The sequence below is a fragment of the Pogona vitticeps genome, chromosome 1, assembly GCF_051106095.1.
Source record: "Pogona vitticeps strain Pit_001003342236 chromosome 1, PviZW2.1, whole genome shotgun sequence".
Lineage (NCBI taxonomy): Eukaryota > Metazoa > Chordata > Lepidosauria > Squamata > Agamidae > Pogona > Pogona vitticeps.
Genome location: NC_135783.1, coordinates 331,571,195 through 331,598,042, shown reverse-complemented (window position 1 = coordinate 331,598,042; position 26,848 = coordinate 331,571,195). Strand labels below are relative to the sequence as shown.

General features: G+C 42.3%; 1 protein-coding gene across 1 annotated transcript in view; it reads right to left on the bottom strand.

The window, feature by feature from the left end:
- Positions 1-26,848, bottom strand: part of RIN3 (Ras and Rab interactor 3) — a 100,258-nt gene that overhangs the window by 20,722 nt on the left and 52,688 nt on the right. The window contains exons 5-7 of the mRNA XM_072986590.2: positions 25,737-25,828; positions 15,106-16,554; positions 9,734-10,042 (exon numbers count right to left, since the gene is read on the bottom strand). Coding sequence (XP_072842691.2) covers positions 9,734-10,042; positions 15,106-16,554; positions 25,737-25,828 — 1,850 coding nt within the window. The remainder of the gene's footprint in view (positions 1-9,733; positions 10,043-15,105; positions 16,555-25,736; positions 25,829-26,848) is intronic.

Below are 26,848 nucleotides of genomic sequence, written 5' to 3'. Positions count from 1 at the left end.
AGTCTTTGGTACCAAGTCCCAAGTCCCAAATCTGAGTACCTATTAAAACCAAGTCCCCACCCCCAGAAAAAAAAGAGAGGGTGGGTTTCAAGTCGCAAGTTGAGTCTGAGTCATTCGGGGGGGGGGGGGAAGTCAAGTCATAGTTGAGCAACTGGTGTGGCTTACGTCCAACTCAACAGCGAGTCCTGTGACTCAAGTCCCCATCCCTGAATCCAAAGCATCTTAAAGACTGTTCTCTCTTTATGAGTCTGTTTGGGTTTTGATAAGGGGCGTGGTGGCACTGCGGGCTAAACCGCAGAAGCCTGTGCTGCAGGGTCAGAAGACCAAGCAGTCGTAAGATCGAATCAATGTGACGGAGTGAGCGCCCATCGCTTGTCCCAGCTCCCGCCAACCGAGCGGTTTGAAAGCATGAAAATGCAAGTAGATAAATAGGGACCACCTTGGTGGGAAGGTAAACAGTGTTCCGTGTCTAAGTCACACTGGCTATGGGACCATGGAAGATTGTCTTCGGACAAAACACTGGCTCTATGGCTTGGAAACGGGGATGAGCACCGCCCCCTAGAGTCGGACACGACTGGACAAGGGGAACCTTTACCTTTACCTTTGGGTTTTGATATTATCAGGAGAGGCCTTTCTCTTGGTCCCACCACCCTCACAGGTGGGCTTGGTGGGGACACGGGAGAGGGCCTTCTCTGTTGCTGTTCCCAGACTCTGGAACTCCCTTCCCTGGGAGGCCATGCAGGTCTTGTCTTCACTGCTCTTCTGCAAGCAGGGAAAGACCTCTCTCTTCAAGGAAGGCTTCCTCTTAATACCTGGCTTGTGAACACCCCTCAAGAGGGATTTTCAAAGCGGGGGATTGAGTTCTTGTTGTTTTTAATGTATTTTTAATAATATTTGTATCTACTAGCTTTAATAGTATAATTGCCTAATTCTTTTAAAATACTGTAATCATGTATTGTTTTTATACTGTTTCTTTTTTTAACACTGTAAGTACTGAGTCCTTCTTAGGAGAAAGGTAGGAAAGAAATAAATACGTACATAAATAATCACAGTTGTCCCTGATGTGGTGGGAGTGAGGTGGGAGGGCGGAAATTTCGCAATAAGGCAACCTCTCTGCTCAGACCATGAGCTACAAGGAGGAGAGGATCCAATTTCCTAGGACATCCAGCAGACTTTAGCTAAGTGTAGATTCTGTAAGCGTACTCCGTTTCTTGTTACACTTCTAGGAAGGAGTCAGGGAAAATGTCTTTTCTTTTCCAGGGATGCTTCCTGTATCTCTGCCTTAGTGCTAAAACTCTAAACAGAAAGTAAGTGCGTCTGTATGCCAACTTACCAGCCTTTCCCGATCTGAATGTTATGAGACTACAATTCCCATCATCCTACACTTCATGATGAGAATTACAGTCTTGCGGCATCCGGAGGCCAGAGTTTTCTTAAGAGCTCCACTAGGATCCATGGGAACTATGGCATTGGGCATATAAAAGTTTCCAAATGCTATGTGCTCCATTATAACTAGCTGAGTGGTAGCAGGCTTCCCATCACATGGTTTATCACATTCTTTAGAGTAGGTGGTGCTCATGTCATGAATGATTTGTTCTTCTTGGCTGCTTCCTGACTCTCAGCATGCCAAGACTTCCGTCTCTGCCAGCACAACTTGCTAGCTTCCAAAAACAAGACCCTGGTTTCATTTCCGCTGCCTTAACTTTACTGTGATTCAACAACTGTTTTTCTGTGTAGGAATCTGCCAAATCCTTCACAGAATTCTGTACTGGAAAGACACCATTCTGCATAGGAATTCTAACAATGCCGTGCAGTTTGGAATTTATTCTGCCCTTTCTGGCTGAATCCAGTACAGTGGGGTCTTGACTTAAGAACGGCTTGAGTTAAGAACATTTTGACTTAAGAACCACTCTCATAGGAAAATATTGACTTGACTTAAGTACTTAGATTTGAGTTAAGAACTGAAAAAACCCACATGGGAGGCAGGGAAAGTGCAAAAAGTGAACTTTCAATTAACTGTTGGCCAGTGAAAAGGGTGCCTGTCTGCTTCCTCACTCCTCCCAGCGTTTAGAGAGTGGATTGGGAGACAGTCTTCAGACTGCCTGGTACTGTACTGCCTGGACTGTATTTTCCCTGCCTTCCCTGAACCTTTCTTGACCTAAGAAAAAAAGAAACAAAATATCCCCCTCTAGTGATCGAAGGCGGAATAGCAGCTTCCCATTAGTTTCTATGGACAGAAAAGAGCAGATACGAATTAAATGGTTTTCAATGCATTCCTATGGGAAATGCAGATTTGACTTGAGAACTTTTTGACTTGAGAACCGCCTTCCAATACGGATTAAGTTCTCAAGTCAAGACCCCACTGTACAGGAGATATTCTATAATAATCTGGTTTAGCTTGACATTTTTTTTTCAAAAAAGTGACCACATTTTTTTTCTGAAATCCTGCAAGATTTCCTGCAAAACGTCTCAGGACAAAAAACCCAATCTTTAGCAGAGGAATCTCACTGCAAGGAGAAAAGCAGGATTTATTTTGGCTGTTTTTTCTTAAAGAGTGAACCTGCTGGGTTTTAAGATGATCAGGAGAGGCATTTCTCTCAGTTCCACTACCTTATATACTGTTCCATAGCACTTTAAAGCACTCTCTGGGAGGTTTACAATTTAATTATGCAGGCTACACAATACTGACCTCAGAAGGATGGGAGGTTGAGTGAACCTTGAACTGGCTACCTGGGATTGAACCCAGGTTGTGAGCAAAGTTTTGGATGCAGTGCTGCAATTTAACCACTGCAACAAGAGGCTCCTTTCTAACCAGATTCCTATCTCTAGCAAAATAGACCTGGTTGTGAGAAGCATATGGCCACTGTCACCTATGTATCTTGCACTGAGCATGTGACTGACCAACTGAAGGTAAACACAGCAAGCTGAATTTGCAAATCTGGTTGCTATGATGACCAACTATGAGGAAGTACTATTAGGAAGGAAAACAGTAACCCTGTGATAAACGCCTCACCCTGCCTAACAATAAGTCTAGGCGTGACATCCATCATTCTGTGCCATTAGCTGTGTGACCCTAAGACTAATGGGAACTGCAATCCAGAAACATCTGAAGTAGAACAGACTAAAACCTTCCACCTTTTTCTATTCTCTGTTTCTAATTTTCAGGGAGGTATCATTTTTAACATGAAGCTGCCTTCAAAACTAACACATATGGCAGCCCAGAATGGTATAAGTTAACTCTACCGATTCCTTCTGCAGATAATTGTAGTCTGAAGTTGAAACCCATTTTCCCTCAATTGCTATCCTCTGCATCTCTGTTCAGATTTTACCACAGATTTTGTCCCCAGAAGTCTAACCTTTGCTTGACATTATAGCTGATGTAGCTTAGCAGCATTCCCTTGTTGCACTGGTAATAACTATGGTGAACATTACCTCAAATAATCGCTGCGTATATATCGTGATTTCTCCTTTGCCATTTCCCTGCATGAAGCATAAAGGCTGGCAAGCAATAACTATTATATGCCTTCCTATGAAAGCATAGGAATTAATAGACCATTTCCAAGAATTCTATGTAGTTCACAGAAGACAAAGCTGTTCACAGAATACAAAGGGTACATTGGGGTTACTGGATTTCAAACTTTAGAGAGCACTTTTATTATCTAGGATAGCATTTTAGGGAACATAGAAAACAGCATATATCCCTTTTTCAAGGCCTAAGACAAAACAATCTTCTACCTTTTAATGGCACATCAAAACTGCTGCCTGTCTACCTCAGTCTGCTTGCAATAAAATAAAGAGCACTTGACCTGAAGTACTGTATTGAAATAATTTTACTTCTTTCAGAATACATCTGCTTTTCAACACACTGTAGTGCACAGGTTTTCATCCTCCCTACACCCATACAGAAGAGTGCAACCATTCATGGTGCAGTGGTTAAACTGCAATACTGCAGTGAAGACTCTGCTCATGACTTGAGCTTGATCCTGATGGGCTTAGCAGCCAGCTTTCCATCCTTCCAAGGTCAGTAAATTGAGTACCCAGCTTGATAGTGGAAAGGCAATGTGTAGCCTGCATAATTAAATTGTAAACTGCCTAGAGAAGGCTATAAGCACTGTAAAGATAAAGGTAATGGTTCCCCTTGACAATTTTTGTCCAGTCGTGTTCGACTCTAGGGGGCGGTACTCATCCCCATTTCCAAGCCACAGAGCCAGCATTTTGTCCGAAGACAATCTTCCGTTGTCACGTGGCCAGTGCGACTTAGACACGGAACGCTGTTACCTTCCCACCAAGGTGGTCCCTATTTATCTACTTGCATTTGCTTGCTTTCGAACCACTAGGTTGGCGGGAGCTGGGACAAGCAATGGGCGCTCACTCCATCACGTGGATTCGATCTTACGACTGCTTGGTCTTCTGACCCTGCAGCACAGGCTTCTGCGGTTTAGCCCGCGGCGCCACCACATCCCTTAAGCACTGTGGAGTGGCATATAAACAGCACCCTTTTTTTAAAATGTGATGGGCATAGAAAAGCTACCTTTGCTGGACTGTTCATTTTACATTTCTCTGTTTCTTCCACAGCTGCATTAAAAATGATCCGTCATCAATTTTAAGTACCAAAAGGGAAGTTCAAAGGGAATTTAAGTCTGGCAAATGAAAAGCACATTAAAAAAATCTCCACTTGTGTTGGGCAAGTGGAAGAGGCAAGAGGAAAATCACCAAAGTAATTGTTGCAGAAACTAAGCCCATGGCCTATGCTTCATAGGCAACAACCGCAACTATGCCGGTTGTACTTTGCTTCCCTACTTGGCAAGTAACATAGCTTCATGAATGGAACTGATAAGGTTCCAGCAGGTCACTATGATTTGTGCAAAGAAAAGTAAGACTTTGAGACAGTGTAAGGTGCTCAACAAATGGGATCAAAAGCGAGGCATGGGAGAAAAAAATACATACATACATACATACATACATACATACATACATACATACATACATACATACATACATACATACATACATACATACATACATACATACATACATACATACATACATACTAAATGCTCCAAAATCGTTGAAGAGTCAAAATCTGGGCTGAGGTCCTTGAATTCATAAGCCTAATAAGAAGTCACCCTTATCTTTGGATGGTTCTTATTGCCTGAAACACGCCATTGTGGCTGAGGAATCCTTACATGTGCAGTCCAAAAGACAATGTAATTTTGAAAGGTATGGGATTATTTAGGAGACCATGTCCATGTTTGAACCTTTTGCTTATGCAAACATTGAGCACTAGAGGGTCACAAGATAATTTTAGTTAAAATGCGGATTTGAATCCAACTGTACCCTTTCTATGTCTGGCTCTTGACTCAGCAGAGATTGCTGTCAAGTAGGAGTATAGGGTAGGGTTGTTTTTTCTATATGTGTGTGTGGTTTCCACCTTCCTGCTATAACCTCCTGAATCCCCCTAAATCTTTTCCAGAGGACTGGGGGAATCTCTTCATGCACCAGGATGATCAGAGATGCAGAAGGAATAATAAAAATGAATATCAAACTAACAGGAGAAAAAGCACACAGCAGTCTGTATCCTATGAATGAGAGGCATGCTTCCAAAATAGTCTATTATTTTTGAAATGGCATTCCTTGATTGCCATAGCCTTTTGGAAAAAAATCTGTCATATTATATTTATCTAAAAATTATCCTGGTGGGGCGTAGGGCTTGGATATCTATAGTTCAGTCCCACCTTTTACAAAAGGAGAGGAAAGGAAAAGATGATTTTATCTAGTCTCAGTGATAACGTCTACATTTCTCTTCTGACTTTCATGAAACAGTTGATCAGTAGGGTATTATGTCCTTCAGTGGCTGCTTCACTGACATTGGAAAAGGTCTCACTTGTTCAAGGTGGAATTGCCTTATTCTAAATCCAGCTTGCCTCCTCTGTTTTTTTTCTATGACATGAAACATTTGCTTCATAAATATCTATAAGAAGCTTAGAATAAGCCCTCTCCTGTGCAACATACCCCTCACTATTACAACCTTCTAGGTAAACGATCTGCAGCATCAGCCACTGGTTGGGCAACAGTGCTCGAATGAAATTGGTATTTAATAATTGAATGCAGAGTTAAAAGCAGTTGGAATCCTTCCCAGACCTCCATAAAGAAATTAGGGCTCTGCATTTATCCTCACACAGGGATAGATGTGCTTCTCCCTAAATTCTGTGGTACAACGAGGCAAATAAGAAATCACTAGTGGAATGGGTACTATCCTTGCATGAGGATCTCAACACATCTTAAAGCATCATTAAGCAAACGATTCAAATGTCACCCTATCAAGGAACTATACCAGCCCTATAGAAATTCAGTATCTCATCTTAAGTAATTACAGGAACTGGCAACAAACACTAGCTACTTTGACTAAAATTAGAATCAGAGAAGAGATGACAGATCCAGTGCAATGCTGTCCGCATCAAGAAATATGCCCCATGACATCAATATGGTCTGTTTCTAAATGGACATAAATAGGATTACTTTGTATAAAATCTCTGGCACACTTACTAGGCAGTAAGCACTGGGCACACTAGGAATTACATCTGGGTAAATATAGACAAAAATGCAGTGACAGTTAACAGTATCCTTATTGTCTGATTAAGACAGGGTTGGTCCTTCCATTAGGTAAAGGTTCCCCTTGACAATTTTTTGTCCAGTCGTGTTCGACTCTAGGGGGCGGTGCTCATCCCCGTTTCCAAGCCATAGAGCCAGAGTTTTGTCCGAAGACAATCTTCCGTGGTCACATGGTCAGTGCGACTTAGACACGGAACGCTGTTACCTTCCCATCGAGGTGGTCCCTATTGATCTACTCGCATTTGCATGCTTTCGAACCACTAGGTTGGCGGGAGCTGGGACAAGCAACAGGCGCTCACTCTGTCACGTGGATTCGATCTTACGACTGCTTGGTCTTCTGACCCTGCAGCACAGGCTTCTGCGGTTTAGCCCGCAGCGCCACCACATCCTTTCATTAGTCAGGGTAAATCTTTAGCCTCAGGTGCCAAAGCACAGAAAATGGCCAAACTGTGATTCTTCACCTGCCGGGGGGGTCCACCACAACGGCCAGTACTCTACACAGTTCTGCTGCTACCACAAGGAGTACCACAGGGATTTATTTCCAGCAGGTAACTTTATTAGTCTGTTGCAGCATAGCCAACATAAAGTCTTAAAAGCTGGACAGGTTTTTTGCTTGGCATACATTTTCATGCCCTTCAGGTGAACGGAGTGAAGTCTCAGCAAGCTGACACTTAAGAACTCAGAGGAAGTGGGGGATGTGCAATGTAACAGAAATACCACCGGTCCAGCATGTTGATGGTCTTAACAATACAGTAATTCTTATTGCTTAGGTCAGGGGTCAGGGAACTTTTTTACTTTTTACCCCCCCAAAAAAAAATTGTATATGTTGACATTACCCCCCCTTGGCTTTTGCCGTACACAGCCGATCCCCGCCCTGCCTCTGCGCTCACCCAGGACCTGTGGCCACCACCCAGGCAGCCAGTCTGGAGCCACCACACCACTGGGAAAGTGCATCCTTGGTGAGGGGAGGTGGGTGCTGCAGGGCTGACAGGTCCACTGACCATGAGCTCAGGTGAGGTGGGGTGGGAAGGGGGCCTCCTCACAAGAGCACCAGGCAGGTGGGCACAGGCAGGAAGGAGAGCCCTAGCCAGGGCTCTGCCGGGCAAAGAGTCCACCTGGCCTGGTACACCGCCCTCCCCCCCCCCCACTTTGGAGGTGAGGAGGGCAGTTGGGTGCCCTGTGCAGTTCCTCGCCAGGGCTCACTCTCCCCATGACGAAACGCCGGCCTACACACAGCATTGTCAGAAATAAAATGCCTGGGGGTGAAATGCCTGCCGTGACCATCCTCATTACCCCCAGGATTTTCATTTTTACCCCATTTGGGGTAATTTACCCCTGTTCCCTGAACACTGGCTTAGGTGTTATCCAGCTTGCCTAACAGCATTCCGTGTCTAGCTGCGCTGGCCACGTGACCACGGAAACTGCCTTTAGACAAGCGCTGGCTCTATGGCTTGGAAATGGGGATGAGCACCGCGCCCTAGAGTTGGACACAAGTGGACTAAATGTCAAGGGGAACCTTTACGTAGGTGTTATCCACCAATGATCTCTGAACAACCCTTAAGAACCACCATTAAACGACATACTTAGCACCTGCCAAGAACTGTTAAACAACCTTTAAAGACCACTGTTCGCACCATCACCATGCTTTGCCCTTTTCACTGCAGTGTCATGTTGTGCTGCATTTGCCACAGCACAAAAACAAGTGAGAATGCTCCAAACAGTGACCACCCACTCAAGGAGACCTTTCAGAACAAGTTATTGGATGAATCACTAGTTTAAAAAGAGGCTGGAGCAGCACTCCAAAGAGCATACCAGTGTGATACAGATGGATAGCAGCTACAGAGGAGTGTGTCTGAATACACAATGGCAGCAGCATGTGCGGGTTATAGTCCTTGTACTCCCACCTCAGGTAGCAGGCCATCTTGTACCATCACTTCATTTAGAACTCAGATTCCACTCTATTTTTGCTAATTATGGGCATTCACAAAGTATCTTCACCTCCTAGATTCAAATGCCTCTGTCTGAATTTCCACAAAGGTATTCATTCAGACACATATCCCTGGCCTATTCATTCCACATTTGAAATGTCTACAGTATGGAGAACGTATCCATTCTTTCCCCAGTTGACAATCTACCAGTGTTATTAATTTCCTAAGCAAACAAGGAGATGGCCTTTGTCCTATGCGTCTCCAGCGTGATGGTAGATCTCCTGCTCTGCTCCCCTGTAGTCTCATTTTGGAATGCTCTGTTCACCACAACTTTGAAAAGTTACTTCTCTGGAACAGAAGTCTTACATTTGTTATGCTGGTTACAGGATTCTGAGAGCAGTGATGCAAAGAATACCTATTTATTTTATTTATTTATTCAATTTGTATCCCACTCCCATTAATGCCAATGCACTACTCTGGGTGGTTGCAACACATATGATAGAGAACAAAAATAGTTTTGTTTCCCACTAAATAGAGTACAGGCCCCAACATGTTTGACAAAACATCTTCTCTATGGACAACAATGTCTGATCTCCTAAGCCAAAATGAATTCCTCGCTAGCACCATCCAAATGAATGCAACCCTTTGGATGCCTCTGCTATATTTAATTAAACTATCCTGTGCTCCCATCCAAATATTTCATCTGTGCTTTTGGCCTCTATGAACAATGTATCAGAAGCTTCAGAGGTAGTTTTAGACTGGCTGCAGCATGCTGAAAATAATGACCAATATAATCTATTTAATTATGTTTTTGATTTATTCAGACCAGAAACCTATTCGTAATTTAGACTTGTATAAGGTAAATTGTGTTGGCAGCAAATTGTCATTTATTGGTGAGATGCTGGTTGTATTTGCTGACCTACCCAACTGCATGATTAGGAATGCAGCTATTGTGTCAATAATGAGTGGCAGTTTCCCATCGAGATTTTCATGATTTCCATTACACAAGCATAAAACGGCAATACGATTCTGGCCATCCAGTTATTGTTAGTCATACTGAATCCTACCTTTGGCAGCATGTGAGATAAAAACCTGAATAAATGAATGAATGAAGGAACTAGCCATCACAGACCCTCTGCAACATAAAAAACATCAAAGGAACAGCAAACAATATCAAGATTGTCTCATACTACCTGGGTTTCCCTGAGTCATGGAATCATAGATGAGTTTGCAGGACTTCAGTAGGATGCGAATCTTTTTCTCTGGAGAATAGGCCTTGTGCATGGTTGTGAATTTGTGCAGGATTTTCTCCAGCACTGCAGATTCAGGCACACTAGTTGTGACTCCCAGGTCAGTGGTAGTTGTACTTTGTATGATTTGCTGGTTTTCCTTCAGGAGCTTGAAAGAGCCATCTTTGCTGTGGATTTCCCTTAAGTAGGTATCAATAGCTGTTTTCAGAGGCTTCAAGACACACTTGTGCAAAGCTGCCTCGATAATCACCTCTAGAACAGGGGAGATAACATGAAAGAGAAATATGTGAGAGATCACCCTATGGGACTGGTAGACATGCCCATCTTCAAGCCTAGACCCACATTCACATAACTTAATTACCAGTTTTATCTGTTTAGTCAACCTACAAAAAGTATGGAAATATTTCCTAGATCTAGACTCAGAAAACTAATAACTGTCATAAACATAAAGCAAACTTAAGTACTTGGTGCTTTGTCTTGGACATTTAGAAGCTCTGACCTTGACCATCATAAGCTTCAATACACTGAAAAACCTTGTTTTTTTTTTTCATTTTGCACTCTGTGTGTGTGTGTTTGTTTGTTTTATTAGTAACATTGTACAGTGGTGCCTCACTTAACGACAATAATCCGTTCCAGGAAAATCGCCGTTAAGCGAAAACATTGTAAAGCAAAAATAAAAACCCCATTGAAACGCATTGAAACCCGTTCAGTGCATTCCAATGGGGTAAAAACTCACCGTCCAACGAAGATCCTCCATACGGCGGCCATTTTCACTGCCTGTATAGTGAGGAATCTGTCCCTAAACATAGCAGGGAGCCATTTTAATCACCCGGTGGCCATTTTGAAACCACCAATCAGCTGTTCGAAAAACGTCATTTTGCGAAGAATCGGTTCCTGAAGCAGGAAACTGATCATCGCAAAGCAAAATTCCCCCATTCAGACCATCGATTTGCGATCGCAATTTGCAGGGAGGTAAAGCGATCGTAAAGCGAGGCACCACTGTATTTGCTTTCATGGCAAGTGATAAGGGTTGACTTGTTAGCAGTTTAAAATCACAGCAGAAGCTTTTCTCCTTACAAAGGTTTCGACCAGAAGTTCCAGCATGGTAAGGTACACAGGAAGACACCAGGAATAAGTGCAGAGAATGGCTGTAGGTTTTTCAGGCTGTTTGGCCATGTTCTGGAGGTTTTTCTTTCTAATGTTTCACCGGTCTTTTCAAATACTGAACTATACTACACCAGAACACAGACAGAGTTCTGTCCTCTGAAGATTAGGAAGAAAAACCTTCAGAATATGGCCAAGCAGCCCAAAAAACCCACACTAACAAATTTGTTTCAGTGAAGACCTTTGGTGGATTAAAATCTGTTTCTTCATATACAGGGAAGAAGAGGAAAAGAGGTCTAGCTAGAGCATCTCACCTCCCTAGTTTGTGAAATTCGAATGTCATTCCTCCTATAATCTGCGAGTGGTTAAAACAAAGCTTTACTAAATTAACTAGAATGGATGGTCATGACAAGAAAGCAGGCCAGAACCTTCCTGCAATGTAGTGAAAGATTTTCAACAGTATGGAGATGTTTTGTTTTTGTATTTTTTTAAGCAGCAGATACACAGGAAACCATCGATTGTGAAAATGTTGTAGGGGAAAACAGGGGCACACGGTGTGGACATGAGATAGAAAGCACAGTTGGAGATAAAACCAATACAATTTGCTTTTGGGAAATGCTTGATTTCTCAGAAAGTGCTACACAGTGGGAAAGTGGAGCATTTTAGGAAGGAAACCTAAGACGTGTCATTTTAAAAGGCATCCAGGAGGAAATGTCGTCAACATGAGTGTGCACAAAGAAAGATAATCAACCGGGGCTGATGCTAGAGGAAGCGACCCATTCATTTCCTTATGAGCCTAACTGGTTGCTTTGGCTCCTACAGATCTGCTGAATACCAGTCTCCACAATGCGCCTGGATCCTATCCATACACATTCAGTTCCGTCAAACAACATATCCTGCATCAGGCTATTCCTGTTCAGACCCTATGGAGGCTGTTGCCTAATGGTTGCTTAACACCCAGCAAGTGAGTAACAGCAAGTAAAACAATCCTCCTAAAAAAAACCATCTTCCCACCAAACTTGCAAAAGAACAGGTAATTGCATCACACCTTCTCATGCTGTGAACTCTACAGGAGCTTAAGTAGACCTAAATTTATATTTCACTGTGCCCAGTGTTCCTGCTTTGTTTCTTAGCAATGGAATCACAGGGGATAAACACTGAAATACATGAAAAGCACCTGCTTTGAAGGAAAACTTGTACAAGTGCAATGATTGCAATCAAGCTCCTGGAGTAATTTTCCTCTCCTCTCACAGATCTAATTCATGCTAACTTAAGTTGTTGCTTTCATGAAAAAAATTCTCTTTCTACAGAGCTGCTAACTCACACCAGTGCTTTGTCCCGAGCGTGGTGAAATGATTACTATTATTATTTTCACGAGCACTCCCAGAATCTGCCAATCAGCATGGGTTGTAGTCTATAAAAATGACTTTTCCAATCTCGTTCTGGAGGCCATGCTAACAGATTTATGGACACTGAAGAATGTTTCCTTAAAAGAATGCTTCCATGAGTTCATTAGAACTCAATTGTTGTTGCTGTTTAGTCGTTAAGACGTGTCCGACTCTTCGGGACCCCATGGACCAGAGCACGCCAGGCCCTCCTGTCTTCCACTGCCTCCCAGAGTTTGGTCAAATTTGTGTTGGTAGCTTCGATGACACTGTCCAACCATCTCATCCTCCGTCGTCCCCTTCTCCTCTTGCCCTCACACTTTCCCGACATCAGTGTCTTTTCCAGGGAGTCTAGTGTTCTCATGAGATAGGACTCAATACCACACTACTTTTCATATCATCCATTCCAGCTTAAATAAAGTAATCAAACTTGATGAGTCTTTATTAGAGATGGCCATGAACCGCAGTTGGGTGGTTTGTGCTGGTTCATCAGATGGCCAAATAGCTGTTTTATGGTTCAGCACCCAAATCCCTCTGGCAGGCACCCACTCAGAAGCAGAATCCCAGCTTCCCTGCTCCACCTCCTCTGGGTGCTGCCTCTGAGTGGGCACCTGCCAGAGGGTGAGGGGCACCGAAGCACAGAACACCTGTTCAGTCAGTTGCTGAACTGGTATCAGCAGTCTGTGGCCATCTCTAGCCTTTATTTTTAGTCCATTCACCAGCTAGCTATTTGGAAGAATTTAGTGGTTGTTTAAGATTAGGAAAATGAACAATTCATTTCCAAATACGTGAGACTGTCAACTTTTTCTCTCTCTAGTTCTGCTTTTATGTCTTCAAAAGAAGCTAGATACCTAGAAATATAGTCCAGTATTGCAGGGGTTGGTCTGTTCTGGATGAGGTCATTGAAAGGTTAGGTCTCTACCACGATCCTACACTGTCCCGTTATTCGTTCAATGGAGACTGGTCCATTAGAACTCTTGGGACATTGCCCTACTTCATGTTCAGACTATGCTAAACTAATCCACTCCTGCCATTTCTTGTTCCCGGAAATGTTCAGGGTCTCATATTGTTTCCTTCCTGCTGAACTAGTTCTCCCTCTCCCTTTCCATCTGTCTGTCTGTCTGTCTGTCTCTCTCTGTCTGTCTGTCTCTCTCTGTGTGTGTGTGTGTGTGTGTGTGTGTGCTTGTGTGTGTGTGTGCGTGTGCACGCATGTGTGTATAGAGGGTGAGGGGAGAAGGAAAAAGAAAACATTTTTTTCTTTTTCTTTTTGAAAATATGTTTCAAATACATAACATATGAAACGAAATACTGTATAGCGATTAACATTTATTCAAATTAAAACCTGGTGCACCCCATCACTGGGACCAATATGGATACTTCTGATATTATCATTATTTGAGGGGCCCTTATTCCCTCCAAAATTGTAGTGTTTCTTGTGTAGATAATTGAACTTTCCCTTTTATTAATACAAAGTCTATGTCATCTCCTTATATATCATTAAATATGTTTTTATTCACCAATCCTTTCTTTAACTTAATATCACATGTTAACTTATCATTAATTGCTATATTCCAGATCTCATTATACCATTCAATTATTTGAAAATCATGCTTTCCTTTCCCTTTTAATTTGCTATCATTAATCTTACTGCTGTTAATAAAATGGAAATTAATTCTTTCTTCAATGAATGAATGGGGTAAACTCCTGCCTGTGTGGGTAGGCATCTGATGTTTAACCTGTCCTGTTGCTTTGTTTTTAATGTTATCTTTTGCAATTTTAATGCTTAATTTTTATACTTGTACAGTAGGGCAAGTTCACAAGATTTTATTAATATTTTAGCTAAATGTGGTTTTGTCTGTTTTTACTATTTTTCAAAAGTTTGTAAGCTGTTTTGAGCACTATCTTTTCCTGGAAAGGTGTGGTATGAATGTAATTCATCATAATCATCATCACAGTTGCTAATTTGCTCCCTGAAATCCAACAATCACTGATTTTGTAGTTATGTCATCTCATGATGACATGACCACAATTTTTACCCTTGACCCTTTGATCCACTTCCAAGTGCCACCAATGTTGAGAAAAAGCAACAACAAACAATAACATGAATATGTTGTTATGCTGACTTTTAAAGCCCTAAAAGAGCTTAGGATTTTAAAAGTGTGGCACCTCATCTGTGAATGTCCCAAGACTGCATGAACAGATTACAAAATCAGACATGATAGAGTGGCAAATTTAGTGCACTGGTTATTATGCAAAACATATAACTTGCCAGCCTTCAAAAACCAGTGGGAACATCGGGTAGAGAAGGTATCAGAAAATGAAGAAGTTAAGATCCTGTGGGACTTCTGGAGCCAAACTGATAGACACCTTGAGCATAACACACCAGACATAGTAGTAATAGAATGAAGAAATGTCTGGATCCCAGCCTTTGGACTGACTTAATACATACACAGCAACCTTTGGTGTACCAACATGTACATATGGTAGAAGACTCATCTAAGTGAGCATCTCCCACCAGGGGTTTGAAGCATCAGTACAATTGCTCAGAAAGACTACTTTCCCACTCTTCAGCCTAGCTGCTTTATCTACGTAGTCCATCCATGGTATCATTTTTGTATGAGACTTTCTCAGTGCTTCAAGGAAGAGTCAAAGGAAGAATGAACAGATTTTGTGTGAAACAGAGCCACAATAAACTAAAACCCACCCACCCCGTAAAAACACACACAAAAGAACCCCAGAACTGGCATTTGAAGGTCAAAAAAGTCAACTTTCCCAACTCTAAGCAAAATGCCTTGCCAAAAGAAGAGTAGAAATGCAAGCACTCACCTAGTTGCTCATCTGTGTGGACAGCCTGGTCCATAAAGGATTTGAGCTCCATGCTTTGGATTAAGTAGCTCTTCAGTTGTGTCATCATTAAGCGGATCTCCTGGAGCATCTCAGTGCTAGAGTTCTGCTTGGCCATCATCTCCAGGCTGTATACTTTATAGTCCTGCACCAAGTTGCCAAAGTATGAATCCTTGTCCTGAGCCAACTCCACAATCTTTTTTTGGAGCTTTCTGTCAGCAGACAAGAAAGCTGTGAAGACATGACTTAGGCTGACCATAGAGAGCCGGCTCTTGGCCCTGCATAAGATCATGGAATGGGTCTTCTTGACCGAAGGGCTGGTCACGGACTCCAGCTCATCCTCAGTGCTGCTGGTCGAATAAGAATCAGGCTCAGAAGCAGGCGTTGTTACAGGGCAATGCAGTGAGTCATGAGAACCTCCACAATCTGTAGCGCTGACAAGTTTAACGCCAGAATTGGATTCCTTTTTTGCGTCGGAGCAGGTTTTCCCCCCAGGGTGCATGTTTTCCTGTGAATGGAGCACTTCTGTCTCTTCAATGGTGACCTGCTTTGAATGAACAGAGCTGGCAGATGATGGCTGTCGAGAAAGCCTCTTCTTTCTTGGGGGTGGGACTGGAGGTCCCATTGGTTTCTCTGGCAGTTTCCTCTGCAGCTCAACTGGCTTTCTCTTATGCTCAGCCCCAGGCCTTCCTTCTTGCTCTTCTGAGGGGGTTTCATCTATAACTGGTTCAAACACCTCTGGATCTTCAAAGCACTGGAGATTATCCACACTACTTGCCCTCCCAACACTCTGCTTGGCTGTCTGTTGTTCTCCTCCTGGCCCTGGAGCTTGGCCAGATTTATCACAGCAGGTCTTTCCTGAAGGTCTTTCAGTCAAACTCCTCCTTGGTGGAATGGAAGGAGGAATCTTCTTCTTAGAATTTGATAGGGAAGGGTCACCAGGAGGTACACTTGTTTGCCCATCTGACTCATTGTTACTGCTTATCTCAGTCCTCATCTCCTTTTTGTTCTTCTCCAGGGCCTGAGTGTGGTTGTCTTCAGAGGTGGTCATGGAAAATTTCTTAGATTGCTTCAGAGTATGTAGAAGTGGTGGGGGCGGAGGAGGGGGGCGGCGGCTTGGAGATGTCTTTGGAGGTATTTTCACAGTATCCCCAATAAAAGAAGAAGTCTTCCTGCAGTTGTGAGGAGGAGGAGGAGGAGCATTTGGGGGAAACTGTCCGCTTCTCTCTTCTACAAAAATAGGATTCACAAACCACAGCCTGTCATTTCCTACTGACAGCTCAGTTTCACATGAACAGTCGCTTGTGCCGCTTGCAAAACACTGGGTAGAGTTTTTTACTTTTTTGACCTGGGCTGTGGTGAAAGCAGGGCCTTCCGCAGAATGGGGAAACCTCTCTCGTCGCTTTTGGTTTAACGAAGAATCCCAGAATCCTATTCAAAGAAAACTGAAATGTTATCAACTCGAGAACAGAAAAGATTACGTCTTAAGCCCAGATATTTTTAAAAAGAAGATTTGCACAACAGCTCTTGAGAACCTGAGGTATTTCGTACTGCCCTGAACGTGAACAGACAGTGCTTTTTCACAGGTCAAGAGTTTTAGAAGTGGAGAAATTAAACAACATTCACAAGAACTAATGTTCTTGCTCTGCTTTTTGCTATTAAGGATACATAAGCTTTCTGCCTAAGAATGCAATCCTAACCAACTAAGATGACCAGAAGCCAGGAGAGTTTACAGTAGGCCATTTGAAACCATGCTGAATCCAAGCCCCTCCTGGCCTGATAGATTTAATTTAGGACTACCTCCACTTGGGTTTAAACTCTGTGTCAACACAGTGGCTGCGGCCATAGGCTGGAGGACGTTTGGATCTAGCATAACTCGGCTTCTCCCACACTTTGCCTCTTCTCCACTACTTCTTATTTCCTTTTCCTTTTCTTTTTGGCTCTTCTGGAATCAGATATTAACATGATAGTTGTGTGATGCTTTTTCTTTTTATTCTTGGAAGAATTTTTTTTATTTGGCTTTCAGCTTTGTTTCTTCCATATGCTGTAAGCCACTTTGGATCCTTTGGGAGAAAGGTATCAAACAAACCATAGCTGGCAGAGCAGTGCAAAAGAAGGTTCTGTCAGTGTAACAGCAGCTGTTGCAAGAGAAAAAAAAGCCTTCTTCTGTTCCAAATCCCTACAGGTAAGCACATATTTGAGTTAGGACTGAACACAACAGTGTGAAGATCCATAACTCTGCTTCAATTTATAGAAGACTGTCAAACCTCTCTTTTTCAGAAATCATTTAGTTCAGTGGTCCCCAGGCATTTCTGAACTGGGGAGCAGTTGGGGGGCAGGTCTGTGCATGGGGGCACTGGGCACCCCCCCTGTGCGCATGTGTGGATAGGCAGGGCATGCTCGCGGATGGGCGGGGCACCCGTGCATGTGGGCGGGCGGGCCGTGAGTGCAGGTGGGGGAGTGCATGCGGGGGAGAGGAGATCTATCTCTGCGGCCCGGTCCTGCCATGGCCACAGACCATATGTTTTACTGTAGTACTACAGTATGCCCTATGGTTTTGTTGTTTTATTTACTAATTTCTTCATTATTTGAAATTCCTGATTCTATGTTTTAAAATGCTGCTGTATTTTGCCTTAATATCTAATAGGAATGTGAGACATGAATATTGATAATAAACAAGTTTATGTCTCAGTATTTACTATTATATATGATTTGCTTACCATTTATAGTTCACTTACCATTTTGAAAAGTATTTTGTGATTTATATGTTTTTTTACTACAAATACTCAAACCAACCTTTGTAACACCTTTCTCTCTCTCCAATTATTCCTTATTCAATTTTTGCCTTGAAATCTAACTCACATACTCTGTTATTTTTAAGTTGGTGCCCCAAAAGAGAGGTTTCTGGTTTGTTTTGTTTTGACAGATGAACAAAAAGATAGTTTTCCCTATGCAAATCTAGACACAAATGGCAGGAATGCCCTATGGCAGACCATCAGCAACAGATGGACAAATAAAAAGCTGCAAGCAATTTCAATCCTATCCTCAGGCAGCCATGCAGAAATTAGAAATTATTTATTTTAAAAAAATTACTGTATATAAATATATTCACAAAAGGTAATACAAACAGGGTTTTATCTAAACCCAGATGGTACACATAGATAGAGCAGATCCACTGAATCAGATCTTGGGTGTTGAGTCAACATTTATATAAATCTTGTTGATTCAATGGCTGAAATCCTGTTGAGTAGCTACACAGGCATAACTTATTATGCTCATGTTAGCTACAACTGAATCAAGGTTGAGGTGCTATCCACAACACACTTCTGCAAGCACAGTGGGGAAAACAGGCTTTCATGGTTCAGAGAGCAAAGAAACAGGCTTCCTCCGCAGCCAGGCTATCTTTTATTTTGTCCTGTTCCACTGATCTGTTGTTGTTTTCTCTGCCACCACCCTGCCCTTTTTAGTATTTCTGAAAGGCTTATGAAAGCCATGAAGGTGGCTAACCCTCTCTGTCTTCCAGCATGGTCACCCAGGAGAGACCAGGCACATGAAAGCACACACATTCACACCTGCACCCAAAAAACATACCCCTTCCCTTCATACCCTTGCTTGGCTCAGCCACCAAATCCCCTAATAATCAAATCCCCCCTTTGGAAAACCAGCTACAGCTTTTGCTTTCTTGATCCTTTTGCTGACTCCTTCGTTATATCTAAAAAACTTCAAACAAGGTTTGTGCAATCTAATTAGGCAATCCAGACTACCTGGGTGCAATGTCTGCTAGGCTTATGCTACCATAACTTTATGTTATGTGAAGATGAACCAGATTTCAGCTAACACGTCTACTCTGTTTGGGACTACTAACTGGACTGACTCCTTTGCTTTAAAGACAGTGTGTAAAAGCTTTGGAAGTGTCACTGCAAAACGGGGAATTCCTCCTCCAAAAATGTGTGATTCTGGAGGAAGTGGAAATTGACAATAATTAAGCAATGTAGATTATAAAGTCTTTCCTTCTGGAAAAGGAAAACTTGGTTACACTATCTGCACTAGCTCCTCTTTCAGCTTTTGGTTCTAGGCTTTGCTAAGCAGCAGCACAACCCAAGCTGTTTTTAAGCCTATTTTTTTTTATGAAGAAGGAGGAGAAGGAAGAAGAGAGGGAGGAGGATGAGAACAAATGACCATAGCTTCGTGGTAAAGCATGTGTTTTACATTCAAAATGACCCAAGACAAATTCTTAGCATCCTCCGATAGAGTGGGAAAGAGTCCTGTCTAAAACAGAAGAGCCAGACCAGACTTCCCCATTGGTGTTACTGGTCATTTGTAAGGAGACTTGACCAGTAACACAATCTGCATGTGGAGGTGGAAAAGCTGGCCCATGAAGAAAGCTGATGAGGGAAAACTGTGTCATTTGATATATGATATTTGGAGAGCTTTACAGATAATGTGAACCTCTAGAAAGATCTAGTTACGAGCTCTAATACAGAGATTCTCTATAGGAGCCAAAATGACTAAACTTAGGTTATCATACTTTGGGCATATCATGAGACGAAAACACTAACCAGGAAAGACAAGCATGCTAGGAAACAGAAGTGAATAGATGTGTATTTTTGGATAATGTTGCCTACAGAATGCTGGAAGCTGTAGTTGAGAATTACAAATTTGCACATCTCTACTAGGAAAAATTGAAGATAGTAGGAGAAGCAAAACAACAAACACAATATGGATTTGTATTCACGAAGGCTTTCACGGCCGGGATAGAATGGTTGTTGTGGATTTTTCGGGCTCTTTGGCTGTGTTCTGAAGGTTAAAAACACACTGATCACCATTATCACCCATCTCCTGAAAAGGACAAAAGCTGATCTCACAGCCATAAATACTCAACTCCCAAACAAACTGCACCAGAACACAGAGTGCTGTCCTCTGAAGATGCCGGCCACAGAGACTGGCGAAACGTTAGGAAGAACAACCTTCAGAACATGGCCAAAGAGCCCGAAAAATCCACAACAACAATATGGATTGATTCAAGAGAGGAAGCCATGTCATTCAGTTTGCGAAACTTGAGCACAGCTGCTCATAACAGGACCTTTTGGAGATCACTAATTCAAGAGCCTCGTGGCGCAGTGGTTAAAACGCTGTATTGCAGCTAAAACTGTGCTCATGACCTGGGGTTCAAATCCCAGGTAGCCGGCTCAAGGTTGACTCAGCCTTCCATCCTTCCGAGGTCGGTAAAATGAGGACCCAGCTTGCTGGGGGGGCAATGTGTAGCCTGTATAATTAAAAAAAATTGTAAACTGCCCGGAGAGTGCTTGTAGCGCTATGGGGCAGTATATAAGTCGGAAAAAAAAATAGGGTCACCATAAACTGGAAGCAACTTGACATATTACCAATCACAGGTTCAACACATTTGAAAGACATTAACTTGCAAAAGGCTAGTGTAAACAAAACTGAAGGAGATGAGCCATTGGTGTGATCTTGAGTGCTATATGACTGAGAAAGGAGATTCATGTGCTCAGACAGCCTTATTTTAGTAAGCTGAGTCAATCTTATTAACTTCATATGAGCTTGGAGGGTTATGCAGGCCTAAGTAAAACCAAAAGTAAAACCTGGCCCAAGTAAAACCAAAGCCTGGATATGTTACAGTGGTGCTTCGCAAGACAAATGCCTCACAGGACAAAAAACTCGCAAAATGGTTTTGGCAATGGGGGTTGGTGACTCGCAAGACAAATGTTCCTATGGCCGTGCTTCGCAAGACAAATATTTCCCGTTTTTTGTTCCTGACTCATGTTTGCTGATTTTTAAATGTTTTTCTATGATGTTCAAAAAGTTAAAAGTTTTTCGATTGAATTTTTTTAAATCATCTGCACAATATGTATGGCTTTAAAGAGCACTTAATAAACCCTTTGTAAACCAAATTTGACTTTGTTCTGACTTTTTTTTTGCCCACAAGAACGCATTAATTAGATTTCAATGCATTCCTATGGGAAAACGCATTTTGCACGATGAATTTTTCGCAAGACAACATTAACCGCGGAACAAATTAAATTCGTCTTGTGAAGCACCACTGTATTTTCCTGAACTCTTGTTTCCCAGAATTACCATTGTAGCTGATGTTGGAGAAGGGGAATTTGAGAGCGGAAGTCCCTGGAAGGAGCACTTCCAAACTCTGGCTAAATATGAACTGGGGATTTCCAGCTTATCTCTTTTGCTCAACCACACCACTTTAAAGAAAGACAGGGGGAAAAAAACAGATGAGATAGTCCCACATTCACCAAAGCACAATGTTGGTGGAGAAAATGGTATTTGGGTAAAGATGTTAAGACGGAGTTCACTCTAGAACAGTGGTCTCCAACCTTGGGCTTCCAGATGTTCTTGGACTTCAACTCCCAGAAATCTTGGCCAGCAGAGGTGGTGGTGAAGGCTTCTGGGAGTTGAAGTCCAAGAACATCTGGAGGCCCAAGGTTGGGGACCACTGCTCTAGAACAATCTTGAGATGTTGGCTGCCTCCCTAGAGATCTGACATATGATCCAACTGCAGAAATATATAATACAGTATCTCAGTTTCATTTATACTCAGCTTGTAATATTTGCATTACAAATATTCATGGTTCTTTCCCACCCACATTCTTTCTGTCATTTATGAGAGTCTCAGATTCTAAGAATATATTAGCTTGGATAATTAGAGTCTTTTAATACATACTGCTGGAGACAGTATGTTCACACCAAGCCAGTGAAAGATAATGATCCCAATTAATGACAGGTGCTAGTCAGCTTAGTCGCAGTACACATGCAGATTGGCACACTGGGAATTGCTTTGCTCGTGAGGCGAGTTCAGTATGTTCGCCATGCCATCCTGAACACACCAAGTCTTGCCTGAGTTTGGAAGCTAAACATGGCCAAACATGGTTTTTATTTGGATAGGGGAACAACTGGAGGCAGGGCTTAGAAAAAATCCTGTCTGAAATATGGAAAACTCATGCCGGTGAGATTGGATTAAACTGGCCTAGATGTGTCAATGGTCTTGACTCAGTGTAAGGCACTTGGAAGGACTACATGGCCTGAGATCTGATCTTCCCTGAATTTTACAATTGGCTCGGGGGAATTTGGTACAAATCAAACTTATCCCAATCAATGTGACATTAAGCACCTTCTTCATTGCCAGGTTTTCTTGGTTGTAGCTCTGGAAGGTCTTTTAACTTATCCCCCTCTTTTGCATTGTTTTTTTTAAAATTATTTTAAAATAATTTTTTAAATTATTTCATTTTCTTCTGCTTTGAAGAGTTCTCCTGCACACATTGTGCCACTTTTTGCAGTTCTTCGTGTTTCTTATGTTTATTTCTGTGGCTCGGGTTTTATGCTATTTCTCTTGATAATCTGCTGCCTTTACAAAATGGCATGTGCACTGGTTGTGGGATACATGGAGAAAAGCAGAATATAAAATCCCTAAAAAGGTGAAGACACAAATCTTTGAAATATGGGCATCTCGAGCTGCTAATGATATGATCTTTCATCCACTCCAAGCAAAGGTACAGGTCTAATGCTGCTGTAGGGTGGCCATTTGCGTCTTGAACAAAAAAGGAAGAAAAAAAGAGCATGCAGTTTGGCATAAAATTTGCATATGGTAATTGATGCATACATATGAATATTTGGACACTACTATAGTGTCCAAAAGATCAGTCTACATCCCAATCCCAAAGAAGGGCAGTACCAAAGAATGCTCCAACTACCGTACAATTGCACTCATTTCACACGCTAGCAAGGTTATGCTCAAAATCCTACAAGGTAGGCTTCAGCAGTATGTGGACCGAGAACTCCCAGAAGTACAAGCTGGATTCTGAAGGGGCAGAGGAACTAGAGACCAAATTGCTAACATGTGCTGGATTATGGAGAAAGCCAGAGAGTTCCAGAAAAACATCTACTTCTGCTTCATTGACTATGCAAAAGCCTTTGACTGTGTGGACCACAACAAACTATGGCAAGCCCTTAAAGAAATGGGAGTGCCTGACCACCTTATTCATCTCCTGAGAAATCTATACGTGGGACAGGAAGCAACAGTTAGAACTGGATATGGAAACACTGATTCGTTCAAAATTGGGAAAGGAGTACAACAAGGCTGCATATTGTCCCCATGCTTATTTAACTTATATGCAGAATACATCATGCGAAAGGCCAGACTGGAGGAATCCCAAGATGGAATTAAGATTGCTGGAAGAAATATCAACAACCTCAGATATGCAGATGATACCACTCTGAGGAGGAGAGTGCAAAAGCTCAACATCAAAAAAACTAAGATCATGGCCACTGGTCCCATCACCTCCTGGCACGTAGAAGGGGAAGATATGGAGGTAGTGACAGATTTTACTTTCTTGGGCTCCATGATCACTGCAGATGGTGACAGCAGCCACGAAATTAAAATATACCTGCTTCTTGGGAGGAAAGCAATGACAAACCTCAACAGCATCTTAAAAACCAGAGACATCACCTTGCCAACAAAAGTCTGAATAGTCAAAGCTATGGTTTTTCCTGTAGTGATGTACGGAAGTGAGAGCTGGACCATAAAAAAGGCTGACTGCCAAAGAACTGATGCTTTTGAATTGTGGTGGTGGAGGAGACTCTTGAGAGTCCCCTCGACTACAAAGGATATCATACTATCCATTCTAAAGGAAATCAAGCCTGAGTGCTCACTGGAAGGACAGATCCTGAAGCTGAGGCTCCAATACTTTGGCCATCTCATGAGAATAGAAGACTCCCTGGAAAAGACCCTGATGTTAGGAAAGTGTGAAGGCAGGAGGAGAAGGGGACGACAGAGGATGAGATGGCTGTAGAGTGTCATCGAAGCTACCAAGATGAATTTGACCCAAGTCTGGGAGGTAGTGGAAGACAGGAGGGTCTGGCATGCTCTGGTCCATGGGGTGATGAAGAGTCGGACATGACTAAATGACTAAAGAACAACAACATAGTCTAACTAGATATGAAAGACATCTCGCCACGGTGGGAAAACTGATGAGAGGACTGGTCAGCCTGCCTATAGAGTGTGCTGTCCACATTCTAGCTGTTGATGTGAACTGTTTTACAGTTCATTATCTTTAAACTGGGCTTGGATTAGGCAGCCCTTCAGACAGAAGGTGTATTCAAACAGAGGACTGTCCCTGATAGTTTATGGTTGAATCTACATCAATGCAAAAAAAGTGGGGAAAATGATGCTTCTATGGGTTAGCTGCCAACAGTGCAATTCCCACTTGCAACACATGTCCAAACTGTAGTTCTTTTTTCTTTGTTTTAATCTGGTTTATTGATACACATACCTGGTGGAATGCCTACTCCCACCAAAATCTACCCAATCGAGTCAAGAGATGAGGCTGAGGAGCCTGACACCGAGGGAGGCTTGGAAGGAAAAAACTAAAAACTGGGCCTTCTCGGCGGTGGCTCCTTGCCTGTAGAATAACCTCCCTCCGGAGATTCGTGTGGCCCCTTCGCTGGGCATTTTTAATAAACAACTGAAAACTTGGATGTTTATGGAGGCCTTCCCTCCAGTTAATACCTGATTTTTTTTTCTTTTTTCCCTTTTTCCTTTTGGATAATTCGTTTATACTGATGTTTATAAACCTTGTTATATTGTAATTTTGTTAGATTGTTGTTTTATGTGTTGGAAGCCGCCTAGAGTTGTCGTTGACTAGATAGGCGGGATATAAATGCAATAAATAAATAAATAAATAAATAAATAAATAAATACATACATACATACATACATACATACATACATACATACATACATACACAAAATGGGAGATACTGTGGTGTGAGTGGGTGTGCACATTGGCCATCCTGGGCATGTCAGAAGCGGAGTGTGACATCACATGACCAGAATGTAATGCTTCATTTCTCCCCACACACACACACACACACACACATACAAACATCCTTCCATGATCACAAATGTTTGAATATGCAATTTTAAAGACAGGTTAGAAGAAAGGAATTGGTGGAAAACAAGGGGGTGGAAAACAGGAGTAGGGAGTGGGGAAGGGATGGACAGACAACTGATTGAGAAAAAAAGGGTGGTTCTGTGCTTCCTGAAACTGCAGTATATTTCTGAACAATAAAATAAAATAAACCACTGCAGGAAAGAACCAGTTTGGGCACCATTTTGAACCAAAATAGCTCGCATTTTAACAATCATCATAATCGTAGAACTGCAGAGCTAGAAGGAACCCTATATATCATTGAGTCCAGCCCCTGTCAATGAGGCACACTGGGGAGTCAAACTCCCAAACTGTGGCTCTGTGGCCAGATACCTAAACACTGAGTTATTCCAGCAGTTTTGTGCTATAACAGAGATTGCTGTGGGTTTCATCATTTTCTGGGAAGTGTAGTTTCAGCCCTTCATATACTTTTGTAAAGTGGGCCACCAAGCCACATAATGTAAACTCACCTACAAGTATTCCTCATTTGTATGAACTGAAGTAGCTTTCCTATTCAGAAGCAGCTAGGGTTGCAATGGCAGCTTGGTCTGGAAAATGTTTATGCTTGCAGAAAGCATTGCTAACAAACATAAAATCTCTTCTAGGCAAGACATTACCACGAGTTTTTAGGAAGATGTTTTACACACAACTTACCTATCCCCAGGCTAGAGATGATTTCTAGGTCTGTAACACTACTGGCTTCCAATATTGCTTGTGGCAGTCTTAGTGTGAAGGGAAGCAAATCTCTAGGGAATGGGGGTGGATGGGAGAGAATAAGAAGCAGCAAATGAATCTAGTTTGACAGAAACATGTTTTTGAGAAGGTTGCACATTATTTTCTCTCTTTACCACACCAAACATTTAGGAGACAAGATAGGATATATGTACATATAACCCTCATAGATTGAGGTTTCACTTTGAAACCAGAACTCACTAACAGAATATACTTTTAGAATCCTCTTATTTATGCCTGCCAGTACCACCATCAGCACCGATGCAAGTTAGGAAGTCAGTGCTGGCATCTGGTGCCACACACCTAGGGTTGCCAGACATCCGGCAAAAGGAGAACATGTCCACCTTTTTAGCCTAATGTCCTCCTTCTGGCAGGCAAAGCTGAAAACCTTTAAAATGTCCGGCTTTTTTCTACGTGGCCTTCCTCCTCATCCTCATCCTCCTCTTCGTCTTATCTGAAGAAAAGCAGAGCGTTTAGAACTAAGGGGACACCATTATGAAGAATTATTTTGTAAGGGCAGAAGTGAACCCATCACGGAATCACACCATAGTTTTTTTTTAAAAAAAAAACAGGCAGAAGTCCTGTAATCACAGGGTGCCTGTTTCATTTGTCGTCTCCCGAGTGGCTAGGAAGGAGGCTGATACCAGTTGCTCAGGTCAGGTAAGAAATGGGGAGGGGCAGCGACATTCTTTAGAGTTGGGCTTCCTCCTTCAGCAGCAGCCCTCGTGAACAAAAGCCATCTGAAGAGAAGGGTGTCTTTCAGAGCTTGGGAACCTCTGGCCTTTCAGATGGCATTGAAATCCAACACTCGTGATGCCAACATTAAAGTAAACAAATAACATTTTTTCCAGAATCTGCTAATGAAGGACTATAGAGCAACTTCTGGAGTGTCTAAGCTGTATTTTTAAAGGAATATATTTTTGTGCAAGCTGGCAGCCTAAAAATAGCAGTTGCTCTATTTTAACTTTGTTGGTTATATAATATTTATTTTTATTTTTTTAACATGACTGTTTCTTTGTTGGTTCACGAAGAGA